Source organism: Benincasa hispida, chromosome 9, assembly GCF_027475165.1.
Source record: "Benincasa hispida cultivar pf3 chromosome 9, pf3_genome.v1.1, whole genome shotgun sequence".
NCBI classification, from domain to species: Eukaryota; Viridiplantae; Streptophyta; class Magnoliopsida; order Cucurbitales; family Cucurbitaceae; genus Benincasa; species Benincasa hispida.
Genome location: NC_143486.1, coordinates 79,637,536 through 79,655,449, shown reverse-complemented (window position 1 = coordinate 79,655,449; position 17,914 = coordinate 79,637,536). Strand labels below are relative to the sequence as shown.

The following is a 17,914-nucleotide window of genomic DNA, read 5'->3' as shown; positions in this document are numbered from 1 at the left end:
AAAGGTCAATGGACCTATAGTCATCGATATTATAAAAGTAATAGTCTAAAAGACGTCACAAGTTGCTTGATTTCGGTTATTATAAAGATAATAATAAAGGAAGAATAAAATAGCTTGATTTAGTTTATATAATATGCACAGTCTTTTTCATAATTGGTTAGATAGGAGTCCTTGAGTTTTGGCGTTTTCCACCTTTGTGAGCTACTCTTATTCTTAATAATGCATCTTGGTTTTATTTTATCCCAGCTTTCCAAATAAAATTAGTTTTTGGTCAATTACCAATTACATTAATAAACTGTTATATGACTACAATAACATTTGTTATTTAATAGGTTTAGTTGTTCTTTCAATTGTAAAAAAAATAAAAAATAAAAAAAGGTAGACTATTGAAGAATTTAAACTTCTAACATCAAAGAAATAAATAAATATCAATTGAAGGGTTAGACATTGATATTAAATGTTCATTGATAGCATATTTTTTACCAATACCTGTAAACCATAAAAGAAATGACATTCATTTAGTCAAATATGAACATAAATACTAATAACAATGCCTATAAAAACAACTTGATTATTGTCTAAATAAATTTTATAATTTTTTTAGTTGTACAAGATACCTGTCAATATTAATATTTTATAAATACCAATATATCCATAAAATTGAAATCTCAATATCGACATACGGTGATATTTTTATAAGTTCTAGGGAGATTTAAGACTTTAAAGGATGGGAAAAACCAAAATTTTTAAGAGGCGTGAAAGAGATAAATAATAGAGTTTATTATAAAAAAAAAAAAAAAAAAAAAAAAAAAAAAAGATTTAATACTTTATTTTTACAATTGAAAATTTAAAGGCAAAATGTGATACTATACACCTCATCCTCCAACAATCAACCCCACCACAAATTTTTTTTAATACAAGAAACTCTATTTTTTAAAAAAGAAATAATTTCATTGAACAATAAAATATGCAGATATTACAACAAAAAATAAACAGTTTAACCAAAATACGAGATGAAACAACAGAGCGGCCCCAATGGTAGAAGAATACAATGAAACACCACGGGGAAGGGGATGATAAAATGAAATGTCGATGCAAGAAATCCACAGAAATGGAGAGATCAAACAATACATCAATCCAAGCAACATCAAACAGAAGCACATCCCAAAAGCAAAAGAACATCTAGCCAAAGCAACCACAAGCAGGCTATTTATTTAGATCGGGAAAATCGTACGGTTTTATGAAACCGTGTGCTATGACTCGAATCCGTAGTCAATCCAAGCAACATCAAACAGAAGCACATCCCAAAAGCAAAAGAACATCTAGCCAAAGCAACCACAAGCAGGCTAAAAAAATTGTCAGATAGAGAGGAGAATAGGAAGGATTGTGCTTTTTTCTCGTATGAGATTGAGCACTCCAAATTCCGGATCTCTCTGATGCTTTTCTTTTGTTTCACCGACTGCTTGTTTTTCTTTGTCCTTGCGAGAGGCCATAATACAAAGGCCATTTTCTCTGAACCATGGAGCCGAAGAACACTCCATCCATTGATGGGGGATTAAAGAGATTGAAGGTATTGAAGTCATGCCATTGTGCATCAAAAGGATCATCAAGAAACACTAATTAAAATAACAACGGCTTTTATTCAAGGATTGAGATTGAATCAGGTGAAAGTTGTAGATGGGCAATCAAGAGAAGTAAAAAGGGGAAAGGAAGAGTAAATTCATCATAACTAATTCTTCTAATCATCCTCCTTTGTCTCTAGATCTTGCTCTACCTGAAATCTAACTGTCAAGGGAAAGCACATCCAAGGTGTAAAATACCAAGAAATAGAAGAATGTAAGCACTTCCATAAATGGTTTTTTTTACTTAAACAACTTTCTCCTTTTTGCCTTTTTTACATCTAATTGAATGCAATTACAATCCCTACTATTGCCTCAGGTTAATTTCCCTTCTCTTTGCTCCCAAAAAAGAAAGGTTAGACAGATGAACAACTCTCTCATGGAACATTATCATTTTTCTTTTACCTGCCCCTCTTTCTTTTCATGGTTGCACAAATCATCAACCTTCAAAGGAAATCAATTAATTCAATAAACTTTCTTCCAAATTCAGCCTAATCCAGAGCTGGATCCAGTAACTGGCCTCATCATTGGGTGACTGAGAGAAGGTTGTGCATTGCTTGGACCATTAAACATGGCATTAGAAGAAGTTGAGGGCGGCGGCGGCTGCTGCTGAATTGCCGATAAGGGTAGCCTTTGTCCCAAACCAAACATTGGTTGTCGGGGCATGTATGACATGTGGGGGTGAAGTGGTTGGTTGTTGCTATACCCCGAAACGCTCGGCTGTGAAGCTGGAGGTGAGATCATATTCGGCCTACTGTTTGTGTTACTGTTGTTTACTACCATCGAAGGGATAACGCCTGGTAAACTCACAGGTGGCGTAACTCCAGCAGGTCCAAATTGGACACCTAACATTCTTGCTCGCTCTGCGACAAACCTCTGCCTTGTCCTCTCAACTTGTTCGCATTCCTTCATCAAGAAGGTTTCTACTTCTGCAAACTGCTTCAGCTTCAGCTCCAGTCTTTTTAACTGTTGCATAAATTTAGATAAAACAGAGAACATCAACTTCTCTTTCCAAAGGAAATACATAAGTTTCAAACCTTTCCAACAAACAACAGATGGTTGATATATGCAGATTAGGAAAATACACAAGGTGACCATCTAGTGAAATGTTAATTATTCGATTTTACTACTAAAAAAAAATCCGTGGCCTAAACTTATGAACAGGCTTTTAACCAATAAAACACTGCCACGTTTAGATGCAAGAGTAAGAATGGGAAATTTTTGGAGAAAATGGTGAAATACAATGCATCCATGTTCAAAAACCTTCTGTCGGTCATTTCTTAAATGCATCATGGCCTAGAAAGTGTGGACATAGATACATCAGACGTGTGTCCCACACGCTAAAAAAACGTGTCTGAATTAGAAAAAATGTGTAGAGTTGAAGCAGAACATTAACTTACAAACGTACAGTTCTGAATGATTAAGCAAAAAGTGCCGACTACTTCTACTTAAAATTATAACTGTGATACCTGATGATTTATAATATTAGCAGATAATCGTTGGATTTCTCGTTCTTCATGATCAGCAAACAATTTTGCCTTTGTTGCAGCGGCAGCAAGGCCTGCTTTTGCTGCATCTTTAACTCTTTCAGAAGATAATACTGTTGCTTCTGTCTCTGCCTTGTTCTCATCTGAATATGGCAACATATATTGAATAAATTTCAGGGCAATATAAAACATTAGTCAAGAAAGAGAAAAAGAATAATTAAAAGTCAATCTCAAACCATTACCTTTTTTATCTGAATTTGGAAGTTCTCCATGGGAGCCACCATCTCTGATTTGTTTGACGTCCACATTCGTCCTTAATATTGGAAAAGAAATGTCAATCTTGAAATAATTTAGGAATAAAAATTATGCAACTGCATTATAGTACATAATGACGTCCACAAGATTAACTCTGGGAAGTGGGAAGTAGCCAGTAGGGACCTGTTTCATCCTCTAAAACGTCTCACATATCTAACATTAGTTTAGATGTCAGTCCCTGTCCCTCAGTAAAATACATATACATGCACATGCTCCTTTTTGTGTGCGGGTGTTCTTTTTTTTTTTTTTTTTTTTTTTATAACACCAAAAAAAGAAAAAAAGAAGATATTTTTGTGGGATAAATCTAGCCAACATTTACATGCATTACAAGTTTACAACCAGGTTTCACACAGAAAACAGTAACTCACAAGAACGCTTCCAATTGGGATCAACTGCAGAATCATTGCCAACAGTCCATCAGATATAAGATCAGAAAAGAGTTCAAACAAAAGAAGAGAGAGAGAGAGTCTTTTATCCCTTGCAGATAGGAAATTGGCCATTGAACGTTGAACAGGAAGAAAGGCATCTTTTGGATAATAAAACTAAAACAACATAGATGACCACATTAGACTATGCACCAATTCTAAATGAACATAATGTTGTAATATTTTGCAGTTACTGAAAAAACAATGTTGGAGGTTAAAAATTAACATAATTTGTTGAAGAGTATCCGAGTACCGAGGTTGGATCAACAAGAGTATCCAAGTAAATAAGTGATACAGCATTTATAATCAGTAAGAAAATGAAACTTACCTATTAGCATTTACAGAACCTTCCATTTGAAAGATGCTCCCGGAGGAAGCTACACTGTCCTCAGATAATGCAGCTAAGGATGCATGAGCACAAGATGCAGCAACTCTTGGTCCAATAGCAGATGCGAGGAAAGCAACCTTGTAAATGTCCAAAAGTTAAATTAATTCCAACCCTATTTAGAAATGAAATACACATTTTTGAAACTCTAGCCCTATATCTAAAGAGAACCTCATAGTCAGCGTTCTTTCTTTCAGTCACATAAATCAATATTAAATTGGAAATGAAGAGTCCAATATCTCTAAGGAATTGACTTCTTAGCAGGATAATATGTCAATTGTAATTTGTAAATTAAAGAACTTGGAATATAGGCAGTGCTCTCAAAGGCACAGCAAGATAAGCCATCTATGGTGGAAAAAGAAGCACATCAAGATATTACCAAGTTTATCATTTATTGAGATAAGGCTGGACTCAACTGTAAAATTTATGGAAACCCTTTACTTACATTTGTATTTAAACATATGATTTTGCATTCATCTGGAAGGTAAGAATTAAGATAGGAAGATAGGAAAAGAGCTCAACATTCTCTTCCCTTTCTTTTCAGTTCTTTCAAGGAATAATAGTGAGAGTCAGGCCAATTCAAGAGCACCTCACTCAACTAATCTTCTAGACAACCTCTGAGCCTCCTGGCCCTATTCTGTATTGACATGTGACCACTATACTTTAAACAATGACATCAGAAAACCTGAACTTACCTACCACTTACCCATTTGAAACAAAGCCAACCCTTGGGGTTTGCACAGGATTCTTGATTCTCTCTACCTTGTGTGCATTCTTATTACTCACGAGCTACTGATGCTAGTACTACTACTAGTTCACTCCAGGTCTCAAACAGCTTCAAACAGGCTAGCCTCCTCACCACTCTCTTCACTGCTAAATTGTCCTATGCTCATTATTCCAAATCATCAACCATTAATCCTTTTTCTACCTCTATTACTCCTGAGTTATTCACATAAATGAGTCACCGACACAATGGAATACTGGTACGGCCCCAGAAAAAATTAGATAGCATAAAATTTTACTTGATTGGAGTAATGCATGGTAAAGGTACATGGAGGAACTAGATGGCAGATGCTCAAGATTTTGGAAAAAATATGAAAGTATTATAGTTTTGCACTGGCATTCTTTTTTAACACGGTTTCCTTTCAAGGTCATTGGAATATTGTTCTGAAATAATTCAATTCTTCAATTTTACTTGATGAAATGAAAGACATAAAGCATCAAATAAATGGACACGTACCAACGCCATGACTGGGTTCCCAGAATTGGCAAAGGGGAGCCTATCATGTATCTCTTTATTATCTTGAGAGGAGGATCCTAAAGAAATATACAAATATTTAGAAAGAAACAGTCAAGAAGTAATGAAGAAACTGTCAGTTAAAAGTTCAAAATTACCTGCCATGTTCCCGTTCATATTTGAACGTGACTTCTCCTTATCTTCTCCATGTGACGAATTTGACGAGAGAGAAACCCCAGGCACATCAACATTTTCTAGAAGGCCATCCTCCACTGATAGACGAAGAAAATGTATAATGCATTGAGCTTTAGACTTGGACCCAACGTGTTCAGTAATTTCATTCCAATTCTCATTATACAATTCTATTGCCTCTAAAAGCAATAGAGTTTCTTGATCGGTCCAATTTTCACTATCTAGTTCATAATCTTTCGCCATGTCCACCCTCAGAAAATCAATGCTTGAATGGCCAGCAACGTATTTGCCTTCATGGAAGCAATCAGAGCAAAGCAAAACATCAACCTGCAGCAAGAACGCCAGTCATCAAAGATCGAAAGGTAAAAGATTTCCTATGGCCTCAAGATCCACAGTTTGATGTTCCACCTCATAGCAAGTGAAGGCATCCTGTAGATGCAAGTTCAGTGATGATGTAGCCTAAAGAGATTTCGGTGGAATAAATATGCAACAAAATGTTACATGGTAGATCAAAAAACTACGAAAGGAAAATAGTTGGCAAAATCTTCAACAAGGTCAGAAGAAAGAAACGACTACAAAAATACAAATGTGGATATGCTCGAGGAAAAAACTGCCTAGTCATCATACAGACCTCTACTATTTCCTCTCATTTGCTCCCCCTGCAAAATTGAATGGCCTAGACCCCAAGGTCTCTAAAATTTACCATTTAGAAGCTTCATAATTCTTTCAGGCTTATATACAAGTTTCATGATGCAACCCAGAGGTACTCTGAATCAGATAAACAATGGAGTACAATATGGTGATAGAAACTAACCTCCTTCTGTGATTGGTAGTACGCAATGGGAACAGACAGAGAACAAGAGCTACAATGATTTTCAGCTAGACGCTCTCGAATTCTGTTATCCAAATCAGACAAACCATCAATGTCATCGTGGCATGGAAGTGCCGAATATACATCAGCTGCCTTGAGCCTACACTTTGGTTTGTCAAATTTGACCAAGCTATCAATAGGCTTCAAAGCAGCTGATGGCACATGAATCTCACCGTTCATATCTTCTCTCAAGTATGAACTGCTATTCCATGCTTCACAGCTAGGTGTAGGAGCACAATAATTAATAATACCCCAATGATCAAGAAATCGAACAATTCGAGTTAAATCATCATTACTGACACCATCAACCAACCCTTGGCAGTCTGAAACTGTGACCCTTTTCTCAGGATTCTCCATGTATTTGGCAACAACAAAATTTCGAATCTCCATATACTTTTCAGGAGTGCGGTCAGGCAATTTCCCAGAGAAAAAATGTGGAACAACTTGTCTCTCAAGTCGATGCACCGTGGCGGGTGAAAACCAATCTGTTTCCAAAAAATCCATTGTCACATGATAGAAATTTGCCGTAGGCATGTAACATGTTAGATAATATTCCTCTCCCCCTTTTATTCATTAGGTGCACGAATCCGGAGGCATAAATTGAGTGTAGATGCTTTAAACTTGCTACCTAATATACTAACACACACAAAATCTACTATAGTTTTTCTACCCACACAGATCCTGACTTAAATTTGATCACACTAAACTACAGAACTTAGCAAGTAAAATTATTGATGAATTCAAGCTATTCAACCATATATCTTAAATTTTGGAGTTGGTATTTCATCGAGGGAAGAAAACGCATTTGAATTCCCTAAATAGTCGTTTGCATACACAATTAGGTCGCATTTTTTTCTGTCATCCATTAACTTATCCCACAACAAATGAAGTTACAGATGGTAAAATGCACATTGTTTTCCCCAAAAATATAGCTTGAATGGAACGAGAGGATCAGACCTGAGTGCATAGGGACAACATGCACCCTACTCCCAAACGTCTTAACCACGCCACGCCCTTCCATAATCGGCGGTGGAGTTACAACATACGCAGCATTCCCAGCCTCCGCCCTCTCCTGATCCAGCAAAGCCGGACTATCCGCCGGCATAGCAGACAGTGCCTGGAGTTGCCCATAAGACACATTCTCCAAAATCAAGGAATTTCCAGGCATGCCCTTACTCTCTCCGTACTGATTTGTCCTCTCCATTGCCACAACGGCCATCACAGAAGAGTGAGGCCGAGTGACAGCCCGCTTAACGACCTGAGGAAACTCAGAGACTCGCACTTTATCATCCGACAGAAGTTCAGTCTCCTGAATGGCGGAATTTGGCGCGGGGTGAAGACTAATCTGAGGGTCCTCAGAATCATCGTTGTTATCGCGTTCCATTTCCTCATTTTCAGCAGCAACAAGGTCTTCATCTTCATCGTCGTCATCATGTCTGTTGGTACCGTTGCTATTATAGTTGTTTCTGCGGCCAATTTGCGAATCCCTCTTCTTTTTCCGCCATTTTCCACGAGACCCTGAGATGGGGTTTTGTTAAAAGCAAAAATTAGACAGTATAAACAGAATTGGAGATGAGAAATGAAGCGGAGAATGTGTAAATGATGAAAAAATCACAGAGAAGAAGAAGAAGAAGAAGATGGAAAATATAGAAAGAGAGAGAGAGAGAGAAAGAGAAATTTAGGTCAGAAGAAGTTACCAGATGGGAAGGAAGGGGAAGGTGGCATTGTTGAAGGAAATCAGAAAAGAGAAAATTGTGGGGTCGTTGATTGTTGTTATGCTACGAAATTGAAAGCATTGGGGAAGAAGAGGAGAGAGAAATAGGGCTCTTCTTCTCTCTCTCTCTCTCTAACTTCCTCTCTCTCTCCTCTCTTTCCTTTGCGTTTGCTTCTGTGACTCACAGCTTTGGCTTTTCTTCTCTCTTTCCCCAAATCAAATTCTTAATACTATTTCCCTTTTTTCTTTTTTTTTTTTCCTTTCCGCCGTTCTTTTTTCGTCCATTATTATAATCCTAAATTATTATAACAGAGCTAATAGTTCGTATATGGGATATAGATTATTTTAATTTAAGTCATAATAATATGAGTTTTGAGATGAAAACTATTTTAGTTTGAGAAAAAAATAGTTGACATTATAGCAAATAATGAAAATAAAATAGTAAAAACTTTAAGAAATAGTAAATATTATAGTAAATGGAGGTTTTAAAATAGTATTTACTATGGCTAATTGAAGGTTTTAAAATAGTATTTACTACAGCCAAAGTTGATTATTATAGTCTTAGGATAGTCTTTGTCCCAAATGCCCTCTTAATTTGATCGCCTTTAAATTTTAATTCTATTTTACAAATTCCTTATCTTTTTTTTTTTTTTTGAGTAATGCTACTTTTACAATTCAACTGGTTAAGGTATAAATAATCGATTATAAAGTGAGAGATTCAATTTTTTTTTTATTTTTTATTGTGTTCTCTAATTCTGTTGAATTTTTGAGGTGGTGACTCTTTATGAAGGTATTTTTTGGGTCATTAAGGCAGGTTTTTCTTCTATTTGAGATGTTTCCAAAGATTCTCTAATGACTATTTGAGGAGCTGTAATGTAATCAAGATTATTGGAAATCTGAGTAATAGAAGGCATGATGAAAATGAAATCATAAAACGTGAAAATTGTGGTAAAGATGATTGGGTTGAAAACTGTGAAGATGAAATGAATTTAGTATTACAAATCGGGTCCAATACGTTCAATCCAAACGTGAATTTTGGATTACATTACGTTACAAACTCATTCAATTACTATCTCTCAAACGGTCCCTCCCCAATGTCTTTCCATTTGAAAATTAACAATATGCGAATGAGCTCTAAGAATTCGTTGGTGTCATTTGTGATATTTATCATTATTGGCTTCTTAAGGGTTTTCTTTTGGTAGATCGTAAGTATAATATTGTTGTCCACGAATTGGCTTCCCACGCTTGAAGATATAAATCACCATGAATTTGGTTGGAAATCACCCTTTTTGATTCTGGCTCAATTTAGTTTTGTTTGTATTGTTCGTTTGTTTTCTATAAAGAGGGTAAAAAAATTAACTTCCAAATTTAACTAAGCTTATCAGCTCGCTAAATCCCATGATTGCTATATAAACCACAAACGGATTACATTTAGACTATGTTTACCAAATTTCAATTAACATTGGTGTAGTCATAATGAAATTCCATTGATTGATCAATTACAATGAGCTTGAATCGCAAACATAATTGGATTAATTTTTATCACATTTACTTAAAATTATGAATTTTGTGAAATTGACTGTTTACCTCTAAGGGTCAAGCTGCAACGGTAATCACATATATCAAATTTGTTAACTTTTCATTTGTAACAGTAACAATAATGGTAGTTGTAACGATAATTATAGCGGCAACGGTAATTATGGGATGTAATTCTCAAGCGCAATCAAATTGAGCTTGATTTTCCTAAACATTAGCTAGCTCAAATAAACATTCCAACTATTCGAAGAAGGAGGTCCTAAGCATATGATCTTCAGATTCCATAACAGCACATCTGACGACTTCATTCATCAATCAAATTGTGTTATTTCATTACATATTTGGATGTGGGGCCTATGTGTCCGTACAAATAAACAACACAAAAAATAAGCAAATGGGACCTTTTTTTATTCCTATTAATGTGGGCAAACGTGGCCTAAGTTTTGATGGTTTATTTCTCTAAATTTTGTTTTATCTATTTATTTTCTTTCTTACTTTTTTTTTTTTTTTTTTTTTTTGCATTATTCTCTCCTTCTGATTAAAAACTCAGAGGACGTCTAGGGCAAAGATTATAATAACCACTTCATGTTACAGTAAATACTATTTCAAAACTCTTAATTAGTTATAGTAAACACTATTTCAAAAATCTCATTTGCTACAGTTTTTACTATTTTACATTCATAATTTTTTTTTATTCATTGCTACGATGTTTACTATTTCATTCTCAAACTAAAATAATTTACATCTCAATCACATACTATTATAATCCATACCAAAATAATCTACACCCCAAACACAAACTATTAAAACCTAACTATAATAACCTAGAGTATAATAATCAACTTCTTGCCCTAAACATCCCTTTAGTAGTAGTCCTTATGAGACTCTCTTGTTAATCATATAGTGGGTAAGAACGTTTCTAGATCTTACTATCCACCTTACATAGCAAAATCCTACCGATAACAAGTTATAAAATATTTTAAGCACTCAAAAAGTTTCAAACATCACACAAACTTTACAAAAGTTTGATAAACTTCACATATATCTCCTAAAAACCTCATGACAATAGAGTTAAAATCTACAAGCTTGTATCAACTATTAGCCATCTAACCATTGGCTGGTGTAGACAACCCTTATTTTGTTACTTCATAAAACCATTGACTCCATCAACCCAAGGTGAGCAATGGAAAATAAATGACACTCAAGGCTAGATTTGATGGTTGCCCATCTTCTATAACATAGTGAACATAACTACTCAGACCATCGATAAATACTTGTGGTTTTTTAAAAAATATAAATAGAGATGAAAATTTGAACCTCCGACTTCAAATAAGATAGATTATGCTCACTTTACAACTAATGAATATTTGTTAGGTTGAATATTACGTTACAAAAAATGTCTCCAAATCATTACTCTGGTATAATTTAATCAATGTCCAACCCATTAAATTCTCCATCAATTTTGTTACTTAATGGGCACCAAAACCAACATGTTTTTAGGGGAACTTTAATAAAAGTATATACGAATGTATAATACAAAATAAGTTAAAATCATATTTTGGTTCAATTATTTTAGTCTTCAAATGGTAAATACACAATTTTAGTATGGTTCAATTATTTTAGTCTTCAAATGGTAAATACACAATTTTAGTATTTCTATTCTCAATAAACGACCATCCCTTATGACTTATGGTGTATTTGAAAGGTATCTTCAAATGTTTAATTTAAAAATAAGTCAAATTGAAAGAAACTGAAACGTTTGACAATCACTAAAATAGATTTTCAAGTATATTTTAATAATTCTTTTTATCAAAAGTGTTTAAATAAAAATGAATTTTTCTATAAAAAAAATATTTTTTTCTCAAGTCAATTCAAAGAGGATCCTAGTGTTAGTTTATATAATGATATCATTTTTACTTTTTTACTTTTCTAAAGGAAGATTATCATTATTATTTTACGAAATTTAATTTGAAAAATCCTTCCTACTAACAATGGTGATTAATTTTGAAATCTATTAAAAATATATTATAAAATATGTGGACCAAAATAGAATGCGATCCAAAATACAAAAACTAAAATGACATTTTATGCAATTAATTATCTATCAATTTGAGCATAACTCAATAAATAAAACATTAACTACTAATTCAATTGTGGTTTTAGATCCCAAAAATATTTGATTGTAGATAATGATAATAATAATAATAATAATAATATCAATAAGCCATCAATTACCTCTCGAAAATTGGGTCAGCAAGATGAATCATATTGTAAAATTGAGGAGCACAAAGGAAAACGGACGTGGAAAATATAATATAATAATAAAATATATTTAAAATAACTACATTATTAAATTAAATAAAGAAAATTATAGGAAATGGAAAAATATGGACATTTCTCCAAGTCTTTTAGATTTCTTACCAATATATGTGTCCTACAAAACCCACCAATGTCATTATTTATAGGTAATTTGGCAAGTAGGAGGTAGATTACTTGACAATATCAGCGTGTAATTTTGAGATACATGAACAACACTTGAGAAAATGGGACTATGACACGTGGTCAATCAACACTGAGCGTGAATATCTAATGGATATCAATTACCATAATATTTATAATAAATCATGTATTTGAATAATAGTACTTGAAAATGGCTAGAGTTATAAGATTTTAAAAAATGAAAATTCTACGTGGTTATTCTCGCAAATACTTTTAACTTTTTAGGCATTTTTCATTATCGAGATTTTTTTTTAATAATAATTAAAAATAAATAAAATGACAACTTCCATTTAAAATTCCCCAAAAAGTGCCCAACTTCACCTAAAAAATAATTTTAAAATAAATTAAAATAAAAAACAAAAACTTCTCTATTGACCTCTTCTTGAAAATATGTCTGTTTGTTTTTTTTTTAATCATTTTAATATGTGGAGTATTACTTGTACCCTCGATATTAAATATTCCCCCTTTTTTTTTCTCCGTCCCTTTTGTTCTTCCCTTTCAACAATCAAAAATGAAAAATCAATGTCATTTAAAAGTAAAGATGTTTTAACATTTTACTCAATTTATAAGCATGGTTGAAAAGAATACAAAAAAATGTATAAGAACATGTGGTCATTTGACTAAAATAGAGTTGTATCGATAAAGATATAACCAAAACAAAATTATCTTTTGTACGTAAAAACTGCGGGATTGTTCACCTAGAGTGCACGATCATTAAGTTTTCACTATGCAATTTTGTTTTGATCATACCTCCACTGATACAATTTCGTTTTTTGTTAAATGACCACTCACTTTCATACGTTTTTTCTTGTTATTTCCAACCATACTTGTAAATTGAATAAGAACTTAAACAATCTTTAACTTTAATAATCCAAAAGCAAGATATGTATAAGTTTAAATGTTGTAAGGCCATTTATATTCAATATTCTTTTAAAATTTGTTTTTTTTATAAGAGTTTTTGGAAATAACAGAGAAAAATGTATGAAAACAAGTGGTGGTTAGCTCAAAATTGTATTTAGAGAACTATGACCAAAACAAAATTGCAACATGAGAACTCAACGATCGTGCACCCGAGGTCAACAATCTCTACTTTGTCCATGCAAACAATACTTTTGTTTTAATCATATTTTTGTCGATGCAACTCCCTTTTAGCTAAATGATCAAGTTTTCATACGTCTTTTGCGTTATTTCCAATCATGCTTGTAAATGAAATAAAAACATAAATAATCTTTGACTTTAATATTCCAAAAATAAATTATGTATAGGTTTAAACTTTGTAAGACCATTTATATTCAATATTCTTTTAAATTCTACTATTTTCATAAGAATTTTTTAAAAGAACACAAAAAACTATATGAAAATGAGTGGCCATTTAGCAAAAAAAAACAAAGTTGTCTCGATGGATAAATTACCAAAACAAAATTGCAAAGTGAGAGAACTCAACGACCGCGCACCCGAGATCAGCAATCACACACATGAGGTCAGAGATCACGCACTTTTTATGCAAAAACGATAATCTTGTTTCGGTTATATCTTCATTGATACAACTCTATCTTAGCTAAATAACCACTTGTCTTCACACATTTTTCAGTTTCTTTCCATCCAAGATTACAAATTGAGCAAAATGTTAAAACATCTTCCCTTACTTTAAAAATATGAAATCGATTGAAAGTGAAGAACTGATAACAATCTTCCATTACTTATCTCGTGTTTGATATTAATAACATTGAATGTTGATGATACAATGTTGGTTTAGAATAAATGTTGACAGACAATGGAATGTAATATTGATGTTGCATTGAATTTTCGTTTTTTGATTGTTGAAAGAGAGAGAAAATAGAGGAAAATGGAAACATTTTAAATCGAGGATAAAAGTGGTCTATCACATTAAAATAATAAAGAGGTCAATCGTAGAAAAGTTTTTATTTATTTATTTATTTTTAGTATTTTTCACAATTTTCCATAAAAAAACTTGGACTTGTACGAAGAAAACAATTGGGCTTTTATCGTAGTAAAAGAAGGGCCTGCTAATGGGCCGCATATCCAAATCCTCCAAATTTCTCTGAAACACTCTGAACTTCTTCCGGTCTGCCCGACGGTTATCTTCCCACAGTGGAAATGAGACACCCGCCGTCCTTCTTCCGCCTGCTGTTATTCATTTCCCGGTGCTCTTCAACCATTCCAATCCATGTAATTGCTTCTTCAGTATTTGCATTTTCAGTTCCTTTGGTTCTGCTTATGATTCTACGAATTCGATTTCCCGAACAAGCTTCTTTGATTGCTCTGAAGTGCAAATCTCATACTGCAATTGAAAAATTACTTATGATTCATACTCGATACTGCTTTTAATTAAACCCTAACCCATTTCTACGATCGTCCCTTCTAGTTAAGATGTATATTGTTGTAATTTGTTTTTCAATTTAGGTCTTGGGGTTTCACAATTTCATATTTTTTCGCAGGAGTGTTTTGTTTTTGCCGTGATTCGTTAGTTTTTAGGGGATGCTGAATCTATAAGCGTAATGGGTAATGTAGCCAGTTCATTGACCTCTGGTATTTTTTCGGCCATTGGCAAAGTCTTTGGATCTCCACTTGATTTTCTCTCTGGAAGATCCTGCAGGTTGGTTCCCTTATTTGCTTTTGATTTTCTCAGCATGTGGCTTCTATCCGTAAACTTAATCATTTACCTGATTTTGTCACGTTGTGTGTTTTCTCTATTGAATACTGATTACCTGATTTTGTCGTATTTTTTTCGTTTTGATTTGAGTATTGTTTACCTGTTTTTGTCACTGCTTGCACATGTTCGCAGTTCAGTTTGTGGATCAACATGGGATTTCATATGCTACATAGAAAATTTCTGTGTTTCCAATTTGCTAAAGATGGGAATGGTCTTGATCCTTTCATACTTTGGTGAGTGAAACAATATAGTTTTTGTGTACGTCTGTACTAATATGCTGGAATTTCTCCGTTTTCCATGGTTTCGAGAAAGCAGCTAAATCCTTGCATAGCGAGGTCCGAAGTTATCTAAAAGTACTACTTAGGTTAAATTATCTAAAAGTACTACTTAGGTTAAATTATAAGTTTAGTCTCTCAAGTTTAAAGTTTGAGCCTATTAATACTTTAACTTTTAAAATTATCTAATAGACCCCCGACTTTCAATTGTCTAATAAATCCTTGAACTTTCAATCTTTTGTGGTCCTTAACAAATTTAAGATTGTTAAAATTCTTTTTCTATTTTCTAGTAAATCGGTGGATTTTAAAAAGTTTGAATGTGATGGGATTAAATTTGTAATTTTGAAAGTTTAGAGACCAAACAAACACACCGTTTGGTGACTAACTTATATTCTAACGTACAACTTCATATATAAGCCCGGTTAATTATGTAAGCATAGCAAGGTTACCAACATATTTCATTACAAGTTACAACCAAGTTACACTATTACGATCTAGTTTCTCTTATTTATAAAACATTTCCAGTTCAATAGTTTAAACTAATTTAATATAGTGTGGAAACATGTCATTGTTTCTTCTATGTTTTGAAATGTATTAATTCATATCTCTCAACTTTTTTAGCGGCCAAATTAAAGTTGCTAACATCAGTAACTTACTGTATATTATATAATGATAAAATGCTGAATAACCTTATATGGTATGGGAAAATGTAGCTATTTTCCCTGTGTTTCGAAATGTGATGACTTCTAGTTATCATCAAATGAAGTTTTAGGCCATCAAGTATATGGCTTACTGATGTAATTGCAATGTGATAGGGAATACACTCTAATGTTTATTGTATAATAATGTTTATATATCTATAACCTTATACTACTATACCTGGTATGACTCTAAATCATATGCTCACAAGATAAAAAGAAATTTCTCAAGAAAGGCCGAAGGGATCCAAATCCAGTCTAGATGTTTTAGTTACAAACTTACAAGTCATAATGACAATTTTAAATCATTAGAACTAGGGGTGTTCAAACCCGACAACCCGAACAACCCGGACTACCCAACCCAAAATATAAGGGTTGGGTTGGGTTAGTTTTGTTTTTGGGTTGGGTTGGGTTGGGTTAAGCTTTCTCTATTTTTGTTGGGTTGGGTTGGGTCATGGGTTGGCTAAAAAAAATTTGGGTTGACCCAACCCAACCCGAATTTTATATATATAAATAAAATATACTATATATATTTATCTTTGTTTAAAATTTGATTACTTTGTGAATTTTAAATATTTTTATTTTAAAATTGTTATGATATTTGTCTTTATTTGAAGTTTGCAATAAATATCTTTGGTATAATTGATATTTAGCATTTGAATTTGATGAGATTTTAGTTATTAGTAATGTGTTGTATATATTTTTACATATTTTTAATTAAAAAGAAAAAAAAAACAAATTATAACCCGACAACCCAACCTAACCCAACCCAACTCATTGCTAATCCAACCAACCCGAATTTTCGAGTTGATCCAAAAAACACCCTCAACCTAACACAACCCAATCCATGTATACCCTTAATTAGAACCTAAGAAGCATGGACAAACTTACACGGACATGGCGATATGCCAATTTAAAACAAAACAAGGACATTGACACGTTGGGATACAGTTTTTTTTTTTTTTTTTTTTTTTTTTAAATAAATGATCATGTTTGGGCTTTAAATTTGGGTCTGGCATAAAAGATTAGACCATTTTCTCTTTACTCAAGCATATCCAGGAAGTGTCCCAAATATGTCCACACGTGCCTGAAACCAAAAATAGGACACAAAATTGCGTGTCAGACATGTATTTGGAGCGTTTTGACATGGACACTCAGCCTAAAATGAGTGTACATGCTTCATAACTTAAAACTTAGTACCAAATAATACATGTGCATTTTTGTTTGTTGATTATTACTTAGAACATTAGTTCAGCACTTGAATTTGCCTTTATCTATGCAGTTCTTTTATTCCTATGTTTATTACATAAAATTGGCATCTTTGGATGCATTGGTCGGGGTCTCTGCAAAATGATATGGACGTGTTTAGCTTCCTATTTCTATGCATGGGAGTACTGCTGCACTTTCATGTGTATCAAGCTTGCCAGTGTCAAAAGAACAAGAAGACGACACCTTAGGAGAAGAGACCTGGAAGAAGAGTTTGAAAGCGAAGAAGGAAAATGTCAACATGGGTCAACAAGCGACTCGAGCAATGTCCCTGAACATGTCGAGTCGAGAAGTAGCAGACGGGCATGTCGTCGATGGAGGAGGAACCACAGAAGTTCTCGAATGAGAAAATCGTTGAGGCCGAGAGGTCATGGAATTCGAGTAAGGAGTGGTAGAGTGCTGGTCTATGGTAAGCATAGAAGAAAATCTGTTGAGGTTGGGAATCATTTGAATGAGATACATAGCTTTGGGATGTATGGATCATCCAAATTTGTGCATAAAGAAAGAAAATACAGAAGAGAAAGCCAAAGATGATAGCAGCTGCCTGGGATGTGAACTGTATATTTGTGCAAAAAAACATTCTAAAAATGTCTTCAATCTGTCTTTTTTTTTTTTTTTTTTTTGGTCCTGTCCTCTTAAAACATCTCATTATTGTTTCATTATTGCCCATTGTTTCTTTCTTCCATATCAATATCAGGTTTTAAGTGGGAGATGTTTCTAA

The 17,914-nt window shown here is 33.5% G+C and overlaps 2 protein-coding genes across 3 annotated transcripts; one reads left to right on the top strand and one right to left on the bottom strand.

Annotated features, from left to right (window-relative positions):
• Window positions 1-1,827: 1,827 nt before the first annotated feature.
• On the bottom strand, window positions 1,828-8,458 carry SWI3C (SWITCH/sucrose nonfermenting 3C). The gene is made up of 9 exons (XM_039041701.2): window positions 8,229-8,458; window positions 7,489-8,049; window positions 6,475-7,016; window positions 5,627-5,987; window positions 5,472-5,548; window positions 4,175-4,311; window positions 3,349-3,419; window positions 3,089-3,249; window positions 1,828-2,585 (listed from the first exon to the last, which is right to left on the bottom strand). The coding sequence occupies exons 1-9, from the start codon at window positions 8,254-8,256 to the stop codon at window positions 2,106-2,108; spliced, it is 2,418 nt and encodes an 805-aa protein (XP_038897629.1). The 5' UTR covers window positions 8,257-8,458; the 3' UTR covers window positions 1,828-2,105.
• Window positions 8,459-14,312: 5,854 nt separating this feature from the next.
• LOC120085227 (uncharacterized) lies at window positions 14,313-17,914 on the top strand. Of its 2 annotated transcripts, none has more exons than XM_039041125.2 (4): window positions 14,313-14,470; window positions 14,740-14,897; window positions 15,087-15,187; window positions 17,210-17,914. In XM_039041125.2, the coding sequence occupies exons 2-4, from the start codon at window positions 14,800-14,802 to the stop codon at window positions 17,725-17,727; spliced, it is 717 nt and encodes a 238-aa protein (XP_038897053.1). In that variant the 5' UTR covers window positions 14,313-14,470; window positions 14,740-14,799; the 3' UTR covers window positions 17,728-17,914. The 2 variants fall into 2 exon arrangements, with proteins under 2 accessions (XP_038897053.1, XP_038897054.1); XM_039041126.2 differs by having other exon boundaries at window positions 14,335-14,470; window positions 17,297-17,914.

Coding starts and splice junctions, on each gene's coding strand:
- LOC120085227 (XM_039041125.2), top strand. CDS start 14,800: ATGGGTAATGTAGCCAGTTCATTGACCTCTGGTATTTTTTCGGCCATT. Junction 14,898..15,086: donor CTCTCTGGAAGATCCTGCAG/GTTGGTTCCCTT, acceptor ACATGTTCGCAG/TTCAGTTTGTGGATCAACAT. Junction 15,188..17,209: donor CTTGATCCTTTCATACTTTG/GTGAGTGAAACA, acceptor TTATCTATGCAG/TTCTTTTATTCCTATGTTTA.
- SWI3C (XM_039041701.2), bottom strand. CDS start 8,256: ATGCCACCTTCCCCTTCCTTCCCATCTG. Junction 3,420..4,174: donor GGTTCTGTAAATGCTAATAG/GTAAGTTTCATT, acceptor TCCAATATTAAG/GACGAATGTGGACGTCAAAC. Junction 3,250..3,348: donor TCCAAATTCAGATAAAAAAG/GTAATGGTTTGA, acceptor TGCCATATTCAG/ATGAGAACAAGGCAGAGACA.